We start from the raw sequence: 20,409 nt of genomic DNA, 5'->3' as shown, positions 1-20,409 counted from the left end.
GGACCGTGCTATTTAAAGTTCGGAGAAGCTTATCACCGGACTTGCAGAAGAATGGTGAATTTTCATTGATTGCCACTCTCCAGGCCCACCTACTAAGTTACAGAGGGGTTGTGATCAGCATTCGTGAAGGAAGTGCCCACACTGATAAGCTCAAGATCTGCTTGTGTCCTCCAGTGCCTCATCATAGCATTGAACGTATTCTGAGTCTCAGGGTCTTGCAGGGCAAAGCTCCGACATGTTGCAAAGGCTTTGAGATGTCTAAACAGATCAGAAAGGTTAGGCTACTCCCCCAAGATCACCCCAAAAGTGGTGAGCCGGCACTACAACCCGGGGCTCCTGGCCCCCATCCGTCCCACGTCCTTTTCACTACTCATTCTTTGAGAAGCAAAGAGCGGACAGACTAAAGTTCAACTGCTGAAATGGAGGTTTGCGCAGTTACGGTTTTCTGGTGTCTGTGAAATAAAAGTTATTCATTCTGGGTTGTTTCCTTTATAGCTTGTTTGCAAATATTTGGTATTATTTCCTCCATTAGATTGTGAGCTTCATGAGATAAGGGATTGTCTTTTTTACCTTTGTGTCCTCAGTATTTAGCATAGTGCCTGGCACATAGTAGGCACTTAATAAATGATCGTTGAGTAGTCTGGACTGTGGTAACAGATTTATGTGGGATAGATGTGATCAGAAGAGACCAAATTATATTTACCTCCTCTGTGGAGTGGTGGTGTCTCAGAAATAGTCCACTAAACAGTACACAGGGATCCTTGTAGGATTAGAAAACCACATATTAACATCTGTGTCACATTTTCATTTACTTTGTTAAATATTTTCCAATTACATTTTAATCTGGTTCAGGTTGGACTTCAGCTGATATAGAGTAATGAACAAATGAGGTTTACCGTAGGAGTAGCAGATTTAGGATTTTAGATGTAGAAGGTACCTTAGAGCTTATTCAAGCCATGCTAGAAATGGATCCCCTGTAGCTGGTTGAGGGTTAACATTTTCCTACAATAAATATCTTTTGACCTGATACTTCTTTATCTGCATGTCTCAGTACAGCTTAGAATAAGTCTTCCAGTTCATTGAATCTGTCCCAAACTGATGGACTGTGATTTGGATTTAATTTGCATCTTACAGAAATCTTAGAGTAAATGCTACCAATGTCTCCACATAAGGAAACACTAGCTAGCTGGCTGGCTGCCAGCTCCCTTCACCATCATTAACCCTCCCACCTTCCCTTTTACAACCCTCCTGCCTTCCCTATTAGGGCAGCTAGGTGGGATAGTGGATAGACCACTGGGCCTGGAGTCAAGAAGACCTGAAATAAAATCCAGCCTCAGATAATTATTAGCTGTGTATACCTGGGTAACTCACTTAACCTCTGTCTTCCTTGGAGGCAGCTAGGTGGCTGAGTAGACAGAACAGGGCCTGGAGTCAGGAAGACCTGAGTTCAAATTTGGCCTCAGACACCAGCTATGTGACTATGGACAAGTAACAATGCTGTTTGCCTCAGTTTCCTCATTTGTAAAATGAGCTAGAGAAGGAAATGTTAAACTACTCCAGTATCTTTGCCAAGAAAACCTCAAATGGGGGCATGGAGAGTCGTATACAATTGGACCTTCCTCATTATCGTAGAGGGCAAAGCCATCTTCCTAGTCCCTTTGGCTCATAACCTAGGAATCATCCTGTATTCTTCACTCTCTCCTCCCCCTCTTCCCCCCATCATATCCAGGCTATTGTAACATCTGGGAAATATGCTCCCTTCTCTCCTCTGATACTGCCATTACCCTGGTGCAAGCCCTCATCACTTCACACCTGGATGATTGCTGTAGCCTACTGGTGAGTCTGCCTGCCTCAAGTCTCTCCACACTCCCATCCATCCTCCATTTAGCCACTAGAGTGATTTTCCTAAAGCGCAGGTCTGGCCATGTCACCTCCACCCCGACTCAATAAACTCCAGTGGCTCCCTCTCCTCAAGGATCAAATACAAAATACTGCTTGACATTCAAAGTCCTTCATAAGCCGCTCCCTCCTACCTTTCCAATCTTCTTAAACTTTACTGCTTACCGTGTACTCTGATCCAATGATACTAGCCTCCTGGCTGTTCCATGAACAAGACACTCCATCTCTCAGCTCTGGGGAATTCTCAGTGGTGGTCCCCATGCCTGGAACATTCTCCTTCCTCTCAAACTACTGACTCCTCTGACTTCCTTTAAGCCCCAACTAAGATCTCACCTTCTACAGGAAGTTTTCCCCTGCCCTTAATTCCAGTGCCTTTCCTCTGTTAATTATTTCCTATTTATCCTGTATATAGCTTGCCTTGTATATATATATTTTTGCCTGTTATCTCCCCCATTAGATTGTAAGCTCCTTGAAGGCAGCGACTTTCTTTTGTATCTTTTTTGTCTCCCCAGTTCTTAGCACAGTGACTGGCACATGGTAGGCACTTAATAAATGTTTATTGATTGATTCACTACCGCCTTCTTGCCTCTGGAATGTAGACCTTTTCTCCACACTTATTTTTGGGATCCTGTTTGGAGGACGTCATTATAGTATCATACCCTCAGGTCAGCCTTTGAAGATAGTTATCTGCAAGATGACTGCAGTGATGCAGACTGTTGAAGAAGCTGTTTTCAAACAAGGCAGCCATAATCCCAAGGACCCTGGTACAAAATCCAGTTGTGAGAAGGATTGCCCTTGGCCTAAGTGCCTCTCCCCCAACCCTCCCCTCCCACCCCATTTAGCCTTGCTTTTGTACAAGAGCTTTTTACTCTAAAGTTTATTTTCTCTCTATCAGTCCAAGCTGAGCTTACTCTTAATTGGTTGCTTGGAATGAATGAGTGAAAAAGCATTTGTTCATGCTTAAGATTGTGGAAGAAAATTCTATACTCTTGAGTTTTAGGCATAAATCTACCAGAAACGAATTGAATCTAAGCATTTCTGCTTAGAGAACCAAAGATGGATAGAGTTATCCCAATCACTCCAAAAATATCTCTGAAGCCGTTTTCAGTTATGATGGTATTTATTTTCAAAATAACAAACAATTCCACAATGAAAAGAAGCATAGTTATAGTGCTCAGGGTAAAGTTCAGGATACATCTGCTTCATTAAACAGTAATAATTTTCCCCCAAACCAATCCTTCTTTCACCATTCCATTTAAGGATTTTCCTTTCTAGTTGGTGAAATGTGAACTCAAGAGTTATTTTAATTGTTTTTCAGTCATTTTACAGCCCTATCAGACTCTTTGTGACCCCATTTGGGCTTTTCTTGGTGAAGTGGTTTGCCATTTCCTTTTCCAGATCATTTACAGGTGAGGGTTAAGTGACTTGCCCAGGGTTGCACAGCTAGTAAGTGTCTGAGGCCATATTTGAACTCATGAAGTTGAGTCTTCCTGACTCTAGGCCTGGCACTCCAGCCACTGTGCCACCTACCTGTCCCACATTTCTATTAACTGAAGTAATTGTTGCTGTTTAGTCGTTTTTCAGTTATGTCCTACTCTTTATGAGCCTTTTTGGATTTTCTTGGCTGGGTTTTCTTTGCAAAGATGCTGGAGTAGTTTGGCATTTCCTTTTCCATTTCATTTTACAAATGAGGAAACAGAAGCAAAAAGAATTAAGTGACTTGCCCAGGGTCACACAGCTAGTGAGGCTAGATTTAAACTTAAGAAAAGTCTTCCTGACTCTAGGTCCTGCACTCTTATCTATGCCACCATCTAGCTGCCCCTGAACCAATTGTAGAAATTTCTATTTTCTATTACTCTCATTATCCTAGTCTGGTCAAACTGAACCATTCAAGGACTTTTTGCTTTTGTCCAGTTACCATCCCAGTCACTTCAGGGAGGAGTTGCTCCTTGACTGATCTGGAGACAGGAAAATAGGGAACTGTTTCTGAATGTATAGTTAGAGAAAGACTCATAGGGTTTCTCTTTTAGATAAGTCCAAAATTTTAAGACCAGGACAATTGCAAAATGCTTTCTTAATATTTCTAAAAGAGGGAGCAAGTTGGCTCTAGTTTGCTTCTGTATTATGGGCAAAGAACTGATAAATTCTGGGAATACAATCACCTATTTTTTCTATAAAAGACACCATTTAATCGTAAACATGGGATGGACAACGTACCCCCACGAGGTGGCAGTCTTTTGCTATGAATTGCAATATTTTACGTCTCTCCTCATATAGTGTCCTGCATGACAGAACTATATTTCACTAGAGAAATGAGCAGGTTTCATCAACAGTGGTCAGCAGAGTCCTTAAGAGGAACAATATTTCTGACAACCCTTTTCTTTTGTCCTGACAGAATGATCCCCTCTACTCCTCTCCCCCCAAATTAGGCTGTTCCATTTTTAACTTTACACCGGCCAAGTCACTACCTTTGTTGTTTTAAGCAAAATGCATGTACTTTTTTTTGGGGGGGGAAGGAAAGTAATTAATGATAATAATAATGGTGATAACTAGCATTTATATAGTGCTTTAGACTTTACCAAGTACTTTAAAACTTATTATTTTATCCTGACAACTCCGGGAGGGAGATGCTGTTATTATCCCTGTTTTATAGATGAAGAAACTGAGGTAAACGGAGGTTAAGTGACTTACCCAGGGCCATACCACCAGTAGGCATCTGAGACAGGATTTTAACTTAGGTCTTCCTGACTCTCTAGGTCCAGGCCTCTAACTTCTGTTCTACCCAGCTGCCTGGAGCATTCAGGGGTAGGGTGAGGCCACATGTGGCCGTCTAGGTCCTCAAGTGCAGCCGTTTGTGCCTTAACTAATAAGGCAAGCATTTTTATTGTACCATCACATGCTAACTTACAATGAATTTGGACAGAGCAATAATACTAGCAGCTTGCATTTATTTAGCACTAAGTTTTACGAGTACTTTACAAACAGCTCATCTGATCCTCACAAAAACCCTGAGAAGTAGGTGCTATTATTATCCCCATTTTACAGATGACAGAGCTGAGGTTCAGAGAGATTAACTGACCGACTTAGGTTCACATAGGTAGAGTGGTGGATTTGGAGTCACAGGACCTGGTTTTAAATCCTGGCTTTGCCTTTTCCTGCTTGTATGACCTTGGACAAATTAACCAACCTTGCTGGCCCTCAGTTTACTTATCTGAAAGATGGGGGAGATGGTTTAGATGACCTCTGAGGTCCCTTTTAGCTCCAACTCTGTGATGCTGTATCTCAAGGAGGACTTGAAACCAGGGCTTCCTGATGCCAGGTCCAGCATTTAATCCATTATGCCATGCTTTGGCCCCCCTGAAGAGGTCTTCTTGCCTCATTCCTTGCCTGCCTACCCCAGTTCAAATATGACTTCCAATAATTTCCTTGAGAGTCGAGAAACTGGACTTATATCTTCAGGTCATAGGCTTCCCACTGAAACCAAAGAGAATAACTAGGAATTCAGACAATTGTTCAATGCATCTTTTATTTCTGTGTAATCACTGTTGACCTTTGTAGGGCAGGTATAAGTATGACCTAGATGTTATTGACATAAATCTGTCTTGTTTCTTCCCCCTGAAAATTTGATAAAAAGTTGAGCCTGGTTGTCATCTTAGTACTGTGTGAAGTTGGCTGTGATGTGTTCATTGTCATAGGGGATGTAGTAGCTGACCCCTGTGGGGGGAAAAAGTGAGAAAGAGTTGAGGTAGAAACAGTATTTGTAACCCCCACCCACAAAGAATGTGCCTTTTATACAGCGTGATCCAAAAGTCTTAGCTCAGTTTTCAGCTCTTAATGGCTTAAAACTGTGCTAAGACTTTTGGGACATCCAGTATTTTCAAGGGGAATGAACATCACATCACTGTTAAGCAAGCACTTTTGGAAAATACCAGTGCAAAATTTTAGCTCAGGGATAAAGCCAGTGCATTCTTCCACACACCTTGGGGTTAGGTTCTACCACCTGGTGCCTCGGTTATGGGAGTAGATCAAGGGATTTTCCATAAGCCCAGTGAAAAAACTGGTGAACATCTGTCTCCCTTTCCCGCTTCCCTGCTGAGATGATCCTCCTTTGCCATCATTCGCATACTCTCAACACAAGGCACCTGGTTGTAGCCTCCACCCACCTTGGTCCAAAGGAGTTTGGTCACTAAGGAATTGCCAGTAGGTCCTGTGGTTTTCAACTTCCTCAATGTCGTTGATGGAGGTGATATAAATGCCCCAAGATGTCATTTTGGATTCAAATCTGTAAGGAGGATAAAATCGCAATTGATTAAACATCTGGGGTTAAGTTATAGAAGTAGGGAAAGGGAAGGAGTGCAGATGGTTTCTAAATAGTGTGGAACTACTGCATCATATAGGAAAGATCTCTGGGACAGCAAGGTGGCGCCTTAGTGCACAGAGTGCTGGGCCTGGAGTCAGGAAGAGTACTCTTCCTGAGTTCAAATCTGGCCTCAGACACTTATTAGCTGTATGACCCTGGGCAAATCACTTCACCCTGTTTGCCTCAGTTTCCTCATCTGTAAAATGAGCTGGAGAAGGAAATGGCAAAGCGCTCCAGTGTCTCTGCCAAGAAAACCCCAAATGGGGTCGTGGAGGGTCCGGTACGATTGAACAACAGAATGTTTATGATAATAATTAGCTTTTTATACTGCATTTAGGTTTTCAAAACACTTTACCTATGTTATTTTATTTGATTCTTACAACAATCCCAGGAGGGAGGTACTGAAAATATAATGCTCTTTCTATGGATGAAGAAACTGAGTCACCGAGAGGATAAGTGACTTGAGGTGGGGGGGCAGTCAATCCCAGTCCCAAATTCAGCATTCTTTCCATTATACCATGATGCTTCGCTATACAGGATGTCCCCAAGGTCTTAGTGTGGTTTTCAGCTTTACTAGTTTAAAACTGGGCTGAGACTTTTGGAACAACCTGTCTTTGACCATATTATTGTATTCTACTTTATATCATATTGACATATTATTATCGGAGGCAAAAGGAGTATAGTATATGTATCTACTTACTGTGACTACTTTATCAGTGAACATGATTTGAAAGATGATTTCTTATGATTATCCGCTTCACAGCTGCCTCTGAAGGACCATGGTATAATGCATGGCACATAGCAGGCATTGAATAACTGCTTGCTGATTTGCCTATGGGACCTTTCCATCTGACTTGTAGCTGAATGTAAGCTAGTAAAGATCACTTTAAACTGCCTTACTTTTATATTTATATCCCCAGAGCTTAGCATAGTCCTTTGTCCATTTGTTGTTATTATTGAGTTGTATCTAACTCTTCGTGACCCCGTTTAGGGTTCTCTTGGCAGAGACACTGGAGTGGTTTGCCACTTCCTTCTTCAGCTCATTTTCCAGTTGAGGAAACTGAGGCAAATAGCTTTACGTGACTTGCCTAGGGTCACACAGTGTCTGAGGCCACATTTAAACTCAGAAAGATGAGTATTCCTGACTCTAGGTCCAATACTCTATCCGTTCTGCCACCTAGTTGCCTCACTTTATTACTAGTAAATGCTTAAAAACGCTATTCCACTCACTCACTCATTCATAGATGCATGATGTTGGGGAAGTCATTTAAACTGTATGTGTGAGATCACACAAGGGACTCATATGTACAAAAATATTTATAGCAGCTCTTTTTGTGGTGGCAAAGAATTGGAAACTCAAGGATTGTCCACCAATTGGGGAATGGCTGAACAAGTTGTGGTATACGAATGTAATGGAATACTATTGTGCTATAAGAAATGAGGAGCAGACAGACTTTATAATAACCTGGAAAGACTTACGTGATCTAATGCTGAGTGAGGGGAGCAGAACCAGGAGAACATTATACATGATTACAGGCACACAGTATCTGTGGTGACTAACTTTGATAGACTTGGCTCTTCTCAGCAACACAAGGTTCAAAGACAGCTCCAAAAGACTCATCATGGAAAAAGCTACCCACATCCAGAGAAAGAATTACAGAGTCTGAATGCAGATTGAAGCAAACTGCTCTCTTTTTTTCCCTTCTTTTTTGGTTTTGTTTCTTCTTTCTCATGATTCATTCCATTGGTTATAATTCTTCTTTACAACTTGACTATTGTGTAAATAAGTTTAATGTGAAGGCATATGTAGAACCTATATCGGATTACATGCCATCTTGGGGAGGAGGGGAGAGGAGAGAGAAGGGGAGAAAATTTGGAACTCAAAACCATGCAGAACTGAGTGTTGTAAACTAAAAATAATAAAAAAAAACCATAATATGCCTCAGGCAGCTCCCCAGGAGTTCTTAAGAAGTCATAGGTGGGTTGTAGTTTCTCTATGCTGACAAATATCACATGTTATAGTACTATCTATTACTATTTTATCAAGATGATGATAATGGTGATGACAATGGTATAAGTTGGAATAAACTTTTGAGTTTCCTTCCCACCCAGATTCTGTGATGCTTTCACTTCTTGGCATGCCCTCCCCGTTCCCTAAGTCGAAGTTACTTTTGAAGGCTTTTCTCAAGTCCTTCCCAGTAGAAGAAGGCTTTCCAGATCACTCCAGCCCATAGTGGCCTTGCCATTTTCCAAAGTGCTCTCCTTTTCTTGTTGGCTCCTCTCATTTGCCATTTGTTCATTTCCTGACTTATATTATGCCATGTTTCACCTGTGTGGGGCTCATGCCCCCAGCTCAACTGCAAATTCCTGTTGTGCAGGGACTGTATCTTATTTTATTTTTTGTATTTTCCATAGGTCCTTGCACAGTCCTATAATATAGTTCTATAATCCTAAATGATTACATATCTTTGTCTGGCATTAAGAAGGGATATCCTGGGCTTTCTGGAGGAACCATTAAATCCTTCCTTATAAGGAATGATGTGACTTTACATTATCTTTGTCATCTAAAACACTGTTTTCTTGGATTTTTGTATTACCTTTCTTCCAAGCTAGCTATTTCATATAGACATTCTCATTTCTCTTCTGGGAGGCTGGAGAGGACCAACCATCACTACCCCCATTTGTCTGAGAGATAATCTGAGGCATGGGCATATTGAGGATCATGGACATCAAGCAGGAAGGGACCTCAGAGGCCCTTTAGTCCACCTTCTTCATTTTACAGATGAGGAAACTGAGGCCCAGGGAGGCTAAGTGCTAGTAGAAGTTAGACAGTAAATGTAGGCTTTTCCAGTGAATGATAAATGAGGGAAGGAAATGGTGTCCTGGACACTTAGAGAATATTACAGGCTTAACTCACTTGAATGCTGGGTTTGTGCGCTGAGCTTCTTCCAGAACAACAAGAAGAGCTGATCCGGTTTTCACACTGACGATCTCTGTTTTGTTGAAGCCCAGCTCCACCCCCCTCAGCTGGTTATTGATGGTGTAAATCACGGTGATATTAGAATCTGAGGTTGAGAGGGGACTAGGGTGTCTCTGTAGAGTTTGCCTTACTTCTTGATCTGCAGAGAGTAAAGAGTTAGGCTTTGTAAGATCCCAGAGCTTGTACATGCAGGGCTGATGCCTTTTCTGGCCTTGGGATTTCATCCAGAAGAACTTTAAGAGGGAGGGCAGTGCCTGGGGGGCCTCGGAATTGTTCTGATGGTTGTGGGGCAGCTGAAGTTCTTGTTTTTATTCCTGCCATCACAGAAAGTCTGCTAGAAGCTCCTTTGACCTTTCTCCATGCTTTTGTTTTGAAAAAATGTTCAAATTGGGTATGAGACTTGTCCCTTTAGGGCATTTTATAAATATAACTAGAGCTTCGTTAGATAGCTGTAGAGGTGTACCTATAGACAAACACCAAGGAAAAATCATCTCAACAGTGTGAGACACTCAGCTGTCAAGTTTTAGAATAACCCAAGGGAGTGTGGGGGAATAAGCCTGGAAGCACCCAGAAGGTTCTAACAAGGACACTGTGGCAACTTAGAGCTTGAAAAGATTTGGGAAACCACATGCAGAATAGGGAGATAGTAGCCTACTGGGCCCTGAAGATTCTTTGGGTTAGAGGGGATCCCAAAGAATCTCTCCTGTGCCGCCACTTGGTTTCTGCCCCTTTTGTTCTGGCGAAGTGGTAGGTGCTGATTCTCCAAGGAGGAGGATCAGTATGGAGCGTATTGGTTTTTCACTTGCAGGGATGTGTTGTTGTCCAGCCATTTCAATAGGAGAGGAGGGTGTAGATGGAGGTAACTGGCTGTCATATTATTAAAAACATATATAAGCCATATCATTAGGCTGCGAGCTCCTTGAGAGTAGGGACTTTTTTTTCTTTAAAATCTCTCTTTGTATCCTCAGAGCTTAGCACAGTGCCTGGCACATACCAGGCCTTTAACTATTTGCCTTGATGTCTTTTGGGGAGCTGCTAAATCTTTCTATGAAGAACTTTGGATCTTTAAAGACATGCTTACCAGTAGGACAAACAACATGGGACACATCTAAATAAGTTTTGCCCTTCAGGGAAGGAAGGAGCTGGGCGATGGACATGGGGTTATCAAATCTATTCTGCTCAATCTCATTGAGTATTGTCTCCATAGTCTTCTCGCAGTTCCACTTCTCTTCAGGTTGCACGAAGAGGGCCTGGGAGAGGAAGAAAAATATTCTAGGGTGATAGGGAAAACTAATAAGCCACTTATAAAGGAGGAGATTGCTTGAGTCAATCACTCCACTCCAAGTAAAGTAACATACAACATACTCTGCCATCATACCATTATCAGGGGAGAAATCTCTATTGAATCAATAAAGCACTCATGTTAATCTAATGTATGTCCTATCACAACCTATGGATCTTTTGTAAAATAGCAAGCTGGATCATAACCCAACCTCAGAGTATCAGGCCAGCAGTTCCAGTTAAGACTCTCAGAAGAAATTGCTTGTGGAGTGAGGTGGGAGAAGAGCCTTTGTCATCGCTCTCCCACCTTTTTGACCAGAGCAAGACATTGCAGCTCTGTGAACTGGAGGATTCGGACTTTTCATGGGTGTCTGAGGACAAAGTAGATACACTGGGGAAAGGCAGCTTCAGAAAACTGGAGAAAGCCACACTATACACCTATGGGAAACTTCGTAGGGACTCCATAGAAAGAAAAAAGGACTTCCAGCAACCAAGAGCTTTGCCATATGTACTCTTTAAGCTTGGGCTCGCTTTCCCCTAGACCTTCTATGTCCTTGGGGTAGAATGTTACCCCATTTGGAAGTAGGGAATGTTTGTGCCAATTGTTCTGGTTATATTGCTTCAGTAAATATTTGCTTCTAAAAGCTAATTAATTAAATCTGACTGGCTAATTGATACAATAAGTAAAACATACCAGTGGCTCATAAGTTATAGTACTAGACCACTCTATTCGGCTCCCCTCCATGCCCAACCCCTCATGGATTATACCTAGAACCCAGAGTGGAAAAGAAGCCAGTGGCTTGCCAGTGCAAGTTGGGGTTGATAGAGACGCCACAGAGCGTGTGCTGGGCAGGCATAGCATGGATTGTCAGTGGCAGTTGTGATTGTTTAACTCTCAAAGATTTGTTGTTGTTCAGTCATTTCAATTGTATCTGACTTTTCAAGATCCATTTGGAGTTTTCTTGGCAAAAATACCAGAGTGGTTTGCCATTTTCTTCTCCGGCTCCTTTTATAGATGAAGAAACTGAGGCAGATCGAGTTAAGTGACTTGCCCAGGGCCACACAGCTAGTGAATATCAGAGGCCAAATTTGAACTCAGCAAGATGAGCCTTCTTGCGTCTAGGCCCAGCGCTCTGTGCACGGCACCACCTAGCTGACCCAGCTCTCAAAGATACTCAGCCTCCAGTGATGCCACTTTTTTTTTGTAGAAATTCTCAATCCTGTAGAGATAGTTCAATGTATCAAGGGTCTATGACGGGTAATCCCTAGAGTGATGAGGATGGTGACCTTCTATGAATTAATAGATAGTTGTTTAGAATTTCTGGAATCAATCTCTGCCTTCCACCTCCTCCAAGAGAAAAAAAAATCACCATTTCTCGCTTGATAATGAGCGTTTCTGAACATAATTAAGGGTGGGCAGCTCAGAGATGGGATCATAACTAGAGAGCTGGAAGGAACCTTGGAAGTACAGCCTCCTCATTTTACAGAGGTAGAGACTGAAGTTAAGTTACGTGCTCATAATCAAGAAGTAGTGAGCACTACAGATGGGATTCGAACCCATGTCCCTCGACTCTGCAACCAGTGGTCATCTCTCTGTACTATGCTGCCTCAGTCAAGGTATTTGGATAATGTTAATCTTATGGGAGAAAAGCAAAGAGTACCTTTTGTGCCTCTTTCCTTTGTGGTTGTGCCCAGAACAGAGCTACTTGGGCATGCTGTTGAGGCCAAAGCAGTCTTAAATCTGGTAAGGGAGGTCGGAGGTCATCAAACTAGCCTCACCTGTTTTCACCATCCCACTTATTTTATACCTTTGGCTGCCATCTTTTGCATCTATTGTTCTTCCCAAAAGAGACCTTGAAGATCTTGATTTTGATAAGTCATATGAGACCAGATGAGGTTGGAAACTTGATGTTGGTGTCTTTCTCCTGGTATAATCATCGTATGGACATTGCTGGGACCCACCTTCCCTTAGGCAGAGTTCTCCGGCCAAGGCTCAGGCCACAGATAGGGCTGGCCAGCTCCAACACTTGGCTCTCGCACTCACTCTCTACCATGCCATCCATAAATCCTTTCTTTTGCCTACCCACTGTGATCACTTCCCAAGGACCCCACTGACTCACTTTTCTTGGTCTACACTAGCTCACAAACCTCCAAGCACTCAAATGCAAATATTCTCATTGCCACTTAAACTCTGAAACACTATATGCTCACTCTCCCTCTGTCCACACTTTGTTCATTCCTATATCCAGATCTGCTCCCAACAGACTGATGACCAACGCTAGTTCTGAGGCTATGGTTTGATGCCTTAAAATAGCCACCCACCCAGTTGGCTAGCTAATAATAATAATAGTAAACATGTAGATAGCGCTTTAAAATCTGCAAAACACTTTTATATATGTTATCTCATTTCATCGTCACAGTGACCCTTTGAGGGAGATACTGTTATTGTCCCCATTTATATGTGGGGAAACCTAGGCTAGGAGAGGTGAAATGATGTGTCCAAGAGAGGTGAAATGATGTTAGTAAGTATCTGAGGCACGATTCAAGTTCAGGTTTGCATGACTCCCCCCATGCCGCGTAGCTATACCAGACAATAACAGGCATCTGAAGGCCCTGAAGCCCTTAGGGCACAGCTGTCCCTTCTTTGCCAGTGTCCTTGACCTCAAACATCTGCTTCAAAATTTGACCAGGATCCGTCCTAGTCTTGGCACATCAGAATTCTGTCAGCGAATTCAGGACATTCAGTAGGTCCCTCTAGACATGAGGTACTCTCGCCTCATACAGGAACTATTTATGTGATGCTGGGAAAGTCATACAAACCCTCCGAGCCTTGGTTTCTTCATCCATAAAATAGGGAGGTTTGACTTGATGATCCCCGAGGTCCTTCCAGCTCTGAATATACAATCCCATGATTCCAAGCCTCAGACTGAAAACTTCTTGCATAAATATCAAAATAATGACAGACCCAGAAAGACCCAGCTGTGTAACCAACCCCCTGAGAAAAGCAGGTGACATGGGTTATCAGTGTTTGAATTAGTGCTTGCCCTTTATCAGAAATTGCTGTGACTCACAAGAGTGTATACAGTGGTGATGAAGTCTTGAATACAACTAACAAAGACAAGGAATAAAAGTCAATAATTCCTGACTGGTCTAAAATGGAAGAAGGGTCACTAATAGATGGGCAACAAATTAAATCAGCTTCATATCCATGCTTATCATGCACTGGACTCAATGGTCTCTTCTGTAAAACGAGGAGGTTGAATTCAATGGCTTCTGAGTTCCCTTAAAGCCATGGATCTGCAAGCCTATAATCCAGCGATGTCCAGGGCCTTGTGGGGGAGTCATTAAGCCATGTCTGATAATGAATGGTAATTGCATTTATATTATCTTTATAATCTACAACAATATCTCCTTAGATTTTTGTACCATTTTTCCTTCAAGGAGTCTCAATCTTTTTTTTTTTTTAAATAGAACTCTTGTTCCTATCCTGTGAAGTTTGGAAGGATCAATCATCATTACCCCCATTTGACCAATGGAGAAACAGAGTCAGACACACATTAATGCTCATAGAATCATAGAGATGGAAGCCATCTTGTCCAACCCCCTCATTTTACAGATGAGGAAATTGAGGCCCACGAAAATGAAATGACTTGCCCAGGGTCATGTGGATATTGTCATGGGTCTGATTTGAACCTCAGAACTCTGATTGGAGAGCCAGTACTTTTTACATTGTCTCATACTGCCTCCCCAAAGATGAGATTTAATGAAGGGATTTAGTTGATATCACACAGCTAGAAACTGGTGCAATCATAGTTAAAATGTTCCCAGTTGACTGTCTGCAAATGCTGGGCTTTTCCCAGTGGCCATTTGTTGGTTTACCTGCATGGCTAAGCCTGTGCTGTAGGATCCCCCGATGAGGCCATTGTCTTCAATTTTCCTGCTGATATCGTCCACGATGCTTATTAAGACTTGATCAAATAACTGATAGTAGTCATCGTTCAGATCTTTCATATTGCTAATACAAGTGAGGGCCAAGGTTACCATAGCTCCAGTATCTGCAGAACATAGGAAATGCATATTGTGTTAGGATCAGAAACGAAACAATGCCTGCTTTCAAGTGGTTTGTCTTCTAGTCTATATATATCTCTCCAACTGAAAGCTGAAGTGTAATTTAGTTAGAAGTTGGCCATGCTCATTAACTAGAAAGCTGGGCAATCCCTCCAAAAGCTTATGGGTGGGCATGGACTCTATAGTCCAAAAGTATCCTTCTGACAAGGTGACCAAAGGGGTCTTTTTCTTCCTATCTGTCTACAGAACAGACTCACAGGAGGAATGCTTGCCTGCCTGTGAAGTTCAGACTTGAATAAGAGAAGTCAGTGATGAGACAGAGATATGGCTGGTGGTAGGTAACAAATGGGATTCAGGGTCAAGTTCAGTGTTGGATTAAATGGAAGAGAGGAAGAATACGGTTTTACAGGGAGAAATGTTTCAAGTTGCAAATAGTTATGTACTTGTTCAGAGAAACAATAGGATGGCCTTAACATTTTGTGACCAGGGAAAACAGGGGTTTAGGTCTTCAGAGAGGAGCCAATTGCCAACAAGAGACTGTTTGGGACTTGGAGGAGGGGTACAGAGTCTAGTGGACACTGTTGTGCATTTTTTTCCTTGAAGGGATACCATATTGAAGATGAGGAAGATGAGGACCATGGAGGTTGTGACTCACAGGGAGTCATCTAGAGAGTAAGTGGCAGAATAGGGCCTAGATTTTAATTCTCCTGACTCCCAGCTAATTGTCTCCACCATGCTCTTCTGTCCTTGACCCTGCTTAAAAGGCAAAGTGGTACTTACAGAAAAGTTCCAGATTTAGAATCAGTCAGGACCTGCACTTGAACTGCAGCTCTGAAACTTAACTTGCTGTGTGACTATGGTTAGATCCCTCAGCTCTCTGGGCCACACTTTGCTCATCGGTAATATTAGGCATTTCAAATTGTACGCTCCATATACATTTGCAACTCAACATATACAAAACAGAACTCATTATCTTCCTCTACAGACCTACTCTCCTTCTGAACTTCCCTCTTTCTGTTTTAAAACCATCACAGACTTTGCTCAATTTATCCTTCCGGCCTTATTCCACATCATTCCCATTTCCGCACTCTATGATCTGGTTAAACTGTCCATTCAAAAAATTCCTCTCTCACAGCCTCCCATTTCCTATCTCCATGCTTTGGCAGTGGCCATCCTCCCTTCCTGAAATGTGTTCCTTCCTCATATCTGTCTCATAGAATCCCCCACTTCCATCAAGATGTGACTTAAGCACCACCTGTGTGAAACCTTTCCTGATCCCCTCAGTTGGCTAGAATGCTTGCCCCCACTCCCTCGAATTTGCTTTGTAATCAGTCTGTATAAACTGACGTGTACTTGTGGTAAGTGCTGATAGGACATGAACTTCTTCAGTGTGGATTGTTTTATTCTTTGTATTTGTATCCCCAAGTGTGGAACACAGAGCCCAGCACATAGTAGGTGGGACTTATAGCTTAGTAAATGCTTGCTGACTGATTGCATATGCATAGTAGGCTTTTAATAAATACTCTTTGAATTGGTGTAAATGAGATAATGCACATGAGAGCACTTTGTAAATCCTGAGATGCTATATACATATCACATTATTTCTGCTGTTGTTATTTTTGACTTAGGACTCTCTCAAATTACCTGTTACTTAACTACTTTGCATTTATTCTCTTATATTTATTCTGTATATATTTATATATATGTATATATATACATATGTGTCTTCTCTGGTTGCCCCAGATCCTACACATTGGACTTGGTCGTCCATATGACCTATTTCTCAGCAGATGATGCTCTGCTCCTCCTCTGCTCGCATCTCTTAGTTACTACTTATCTTTGGGTTCCAGAGTTGCCACTTAGTACTTTCCCTCCTAGTCCGTTTCTAGCTCAGGAAGGTTTGGAGCAACATCTCACTTACCCACGTTGAAGTCTGAGACATTGGCTAGCAACATCTTGGAAAATCTGACTGCTAGATCTGAGATGCCTTCTTGGTTCTTTAGGCACAGAGCCAAGAGTCCCAGGCTGGGTCCGTAGAAGACTGAATATGGGTCTTGTGGGTCTAAAAATTAAATGGGTTACCAGTAAGGCCAGCTTGGATCACCGAGATTATTTTTGGAAAGAAGGAAGGGAAAATGTTTTAGTGTGAGATTGCCAGAAAGCCTATCTATAATGAGAAAGGAGAGCTGTGGGTAATGGGTAAATTCCTTGGAGCACGTGATGTAGTGTCGGTGTCTGTTGGGGCATTGATACTACACCCCCCAAAGATACAAAGCATCCCTTTCTCTTCACATTTTGTAGATAAGGAAACCAGAAGTCCAGAGTTAATTGCCTTGCCCATAGTCACAACTAGAAAGTGTCAGAAGCAGAATTTGTATTCCACATCTAGGGCTCTTGACACCTAAGTGACTCTTCCCACTTTCTGCAGAAGAGAGGAGTTTGTAGACAAAACTTCCATTACCTGGTAGGATTTGTAACCATCTCCAGAAAAACAGGGGGAAATAAACTGAAAGTCATATTTTCCCCTTTTCTTGCCTGCCTCCCCATTCCCTTCCTCTGGGTTTAGGGTTCTAGGGAAAGGGCCACTTCCTCCCCCTTCCCTTTCAGCTCCCCTTTTACCTGAAGATGCCCAATTCTCCATATTGTTTTTCAAAATTGAGAGTCTGTCTCCAGGATCTTGGCAGGACGAGGTGAGAGCCATGATGTTGAGGGCCAGCTGGCCAGTGGTAAGATCTGCATAGAGGTCAAGGGGGTGGGAACAAGAACCTGCTCCCTCATTCATGGTCATGAAAACCTCTTGGTCAGAGCCACTTTGGGGGAGGGGAAATTGCTCACTTTTACTTTATCCAAATAACTTTGATTTTTCTTAGGGTAGTTACCTTACAGAGTGTAAGTTTGTGAAATGGCTTTTCTTATGGGAAAAAGAAAAAAGTTAGAACTAGATTGGCATTGCCATTCAGAAAACACATTCAAGTGAATGACGACAAGATATTTCAGGGGTTTAGAAGGATTAGAAGAAGGAATGGTTAGCCTGGAGAAGAGAAAACTTAAATGTGTTTAAATATCTGTAGAGTTTTCACATGGATCACAGCTCTAGAGTTCTAGATAACTCAGAGGTCATCTACCCCAAAATCTCCATTTGCAGATGAGGAAACCGAGATCCAAGGAGGTTGAGTGACAAGGTCCCACAGGTAGGAAGTATCAGAGTTGGGCTCTGAACTCAGGTATCCTGACTCTGGGGTTAGTGCTCTTTCTACTTGATCCTGATACCTCCTGGAAATGATCCTAGAATTATTCTGCATAGCCCTAGAGGGAAGAGCTAGGAGCAGTGGGTGATGGAGTTTGTTTCTTTATAGGAGAGAACATCCTACTATTCAGAGCCAACCCAAAATGGAATGGGCAAGCTTGTGTGATGTAGTGATTTTACTTTCACCAGAGGTATTCAAGCAGAAGCTGGGTGATGACTTGCGAGAGGTGTGCCTTATATGAGAGAGCACTTCACTGATGGTTCTTGAACTTGGACCTAAATTAGAGCTGAGGAGAAGAAGAGCTTCCATTCTCTAGGGCTCTGGAGTTTACAGAGCCCTTTCTTTTGCAGTAGACCTATGAGGTTGGGAATTTTGAAAGTTTCGTGGAACTTGCCAATGTGTTACCTGTTGGGTCAATGGATGAGATGAGTTCAGTGAGGAGCTTCTGGGCCTCTGCATTGCGGGCCCCAACCAGGTTCATAGCAATCAAGATGCTGGGATTGGGAAAGGACGATGGAGTCACAGAGCCCTCCATGACATCTTGGAGGTCATCCACCAAGGCTTGTTTTTCTGCAGGAATAGCTGGGAACCAGAAGCAGTTGCTTAAGTATCTCATTATCCTTCTCCCCAGAGACACATTTTGCACAGGATCTTATTATAATAAGACCATATATTGAGAGAGAGAAGGAAGCTTAGAGATCATCTCCTCTGACTCCTTCATTTTATAGGTGAAGCAATGGAGGTACAGAGATATTAAATGACTTGTTCAGAGTCATGCAGGTAGTAAGTGGGATTGAAGCTCACCTTCTCTGGCTCAAGTCCAGCACACTTTCCTAAGATATTTACTTAGAAGATCTTAGAGAAACAGTAAAGTAAGGAACCGAGACAATGGATAGTTTCAGTAAAGTAGCAGGATACAAAAATAAACTCACAAAAATTAACAGCAAGCATATGTAACAACCACCAGTCCAGATAGAAGAAAAAGAAAAGGAAGTGTCTCTCTTCATTTATACAAAATACACGAAATGTCTGGGAACTGATTTGTCAAGCATATTCAAAACTTGCATAGACACAATTTTTAAAGAAATCAGAGTGATTTAAGTAACAGGAAAGATCTTTGGTGTTCATGGCTAGACCATGCTGACATTAATGCAAACAACAATAACACCTAAATTAATAGGCTTATACCTTGAAGGCGATCATTTTTCTGGCGGTTTTTGAAGGGAAGTGAACATTGCACAGCTCTTACTGAGGGCCTTGGAAACATCTCTTCCTGCCCTACTACCTCACCTCCCTCATCTCCAAACATGACCTCGTCATTGCTGTTCAATTGTTTCTAACTCTTTCTGACCCAATTTGGGGTTTTCTTGGCAAAAATACTGGAGTGGTTCGCCATTTCCTTCTCCTAGACTTTTGGAAACCATAGGCTCATAAACTTATTAATTTGAAATATATGGTTATTTCTTAAGACCACATTTGAGGAACTGGAAGGGACCTCTAACCCTCTCATTTTACAGTTAAGGCAGCTGACGCCCACGCACATTGTCACCGAAGCTCACATAGCCAGCAAGTGTCAAAGGTAAAATTTGAACCCAGGTCTTCTGAGCTCCCACCTAACATTTCACTGTACAACAGTAACAAATCCTGTCCCTTACTTATTAACCCTCTGTTAAGTGCCCCACAGAGACTCTCCATCTACTTCCACACATGTCTGGAAGATAGTGGATTAATCTCCACAAATTTCGTACCATGGATTATTCCATCTCCTTCATGAAGGACATCAAAGCCACACGACCTGATCAATTAGGACTGACCCAACCCAGCTCCCTCTCTCTTACCATCACTTTCATTTCTGCTATGGATCCCAGAGTGACTTTTCTTTTCTGCAGTGATGCCCCTCTAGGTATTCCAGTTTCTCCCACTATTAAGATCCTCACCTTCCTCCTCAGGGAGCCTACATTCTGCTAGGAGTAGGGGATGGGAAGATGGGTAACACCCATGGGGAACAAATACAAAGATCACATTCCTAGCCACCTCCCAGTCAATAGATACTTCTCATCTCCCTTCCTCCCTCCACCCTATTTTCAAATGGAGGATGGCCGTGCTCACAGCATTCACTCATGGTGAGGGTATGGGCCCCACTCACAGCCCAGAGGAGGCTCAAGAGAGGGATTGTAAACAGGATCATCTTCCTTCCTCTTCTCTTGGGGCTCTTCTACTGCAGGGCAATCTACTATTCTGTTTCAGCAAAAGCAGTCCTTCCCTTGTCCTTTACGTAGTCACCTTTTAGAGTACTCTGACTTTCAACTTCTTCTGTCCAACCGATATGCTTTTCTTACATCCTTATCAGTATTTACCTTCTGCAGATCCTCCAAGGTGACTTTCTGGCAGCTGTCCTGGGAAAGAAGCATCTGGGCAACAGACACGGCCCTTTTAGGAGATTCTCCAGAGTAGTAAATAACAACCACCACCACCACCACCCCAACAGCAACAACCACTAACATTTCTCTTTAAGGTTTGCAAAGTGCTTTATATCTGTTATCTCATTAGATCCTCACAATAACCCTTTGTTA

At 42.4% G+C, this 20,409-nt stretch overlaps 1 protein-coding gene across 1 annotated transcript; it reads right to left on the bottom strand.

Moving 5' to 3' along the window:
* Positions 1-5,551: 5,551 nt before the first annotated feature.
* On the bottom strand, positions 5,552-20,144 carry CBLIF (cobalamin binding intrinsic factor). The gene is made up of 9 exons (XM_036764928.1): positions 19,946-20,144; positions 18,242-18,418; positions 17,208-17,321; positions 16,510-16,650; positions 14,400-14,575; positions 10,321-10,489; positions 9,177-9,378; positions 6,063-6,181; positions 5,552-5,613 (listed from the first exon to the last, which is right to left on the bottom strand). Exons 1-9 carry the CDS (start codon positions 20,022-20,024, stop codon positions 5,552-5,554), a joined length of 1,239 nt encoding a protein of 412 aa, XP_036620823.1. The 5' UTR covers positions 20,025-20,144.
* Positions 20,145-20,409: the final 265 nt, after the last annotated feature.

Source organism: Trichosurus vulpecula, chromosome 6 (genome assembly GCF_011100635.1).
Source record: "Trichosurus vulpecula isolate mTriVul1 chromosome 6, mTriVul1.pri, whole genome shotgun sequence".
Lineage (NCBI taxonomy): Eukaryota > Metazoa > Chordata > Mammalia > Diprotodontia > Phalangeridae > Trichosurus > Trichosurus vulpecula.
This window is presented reverse-complemented; position numbering and strand designations above follow the sequence as displayed.

Bases quoted from the DNA above. Each gene is read 5' to 3' on its own strand.
- CBLIF (XM_036764928.1), bottom strand. From the start codon at position 20,024: ATGATCCTGTTTACAATCCCTCTCTTGAGCCTCCTCTGGGCTGTGAGT. The intron at 16,651-17,207 runs GTAAAAGGGGAG...TTTAATTTTTAG, and splicing joins GGAGAATTGGGCATCTTCAG to ACCCACAAGACCCATATTCA. The intron at 9,379-10,320 runs GTAAGCATGTCT...TACTCTCTGCAG, and splicing joins CCATGTTGTTTGTCCTACTG to ATCAAGAAGTAAGGCAAACT.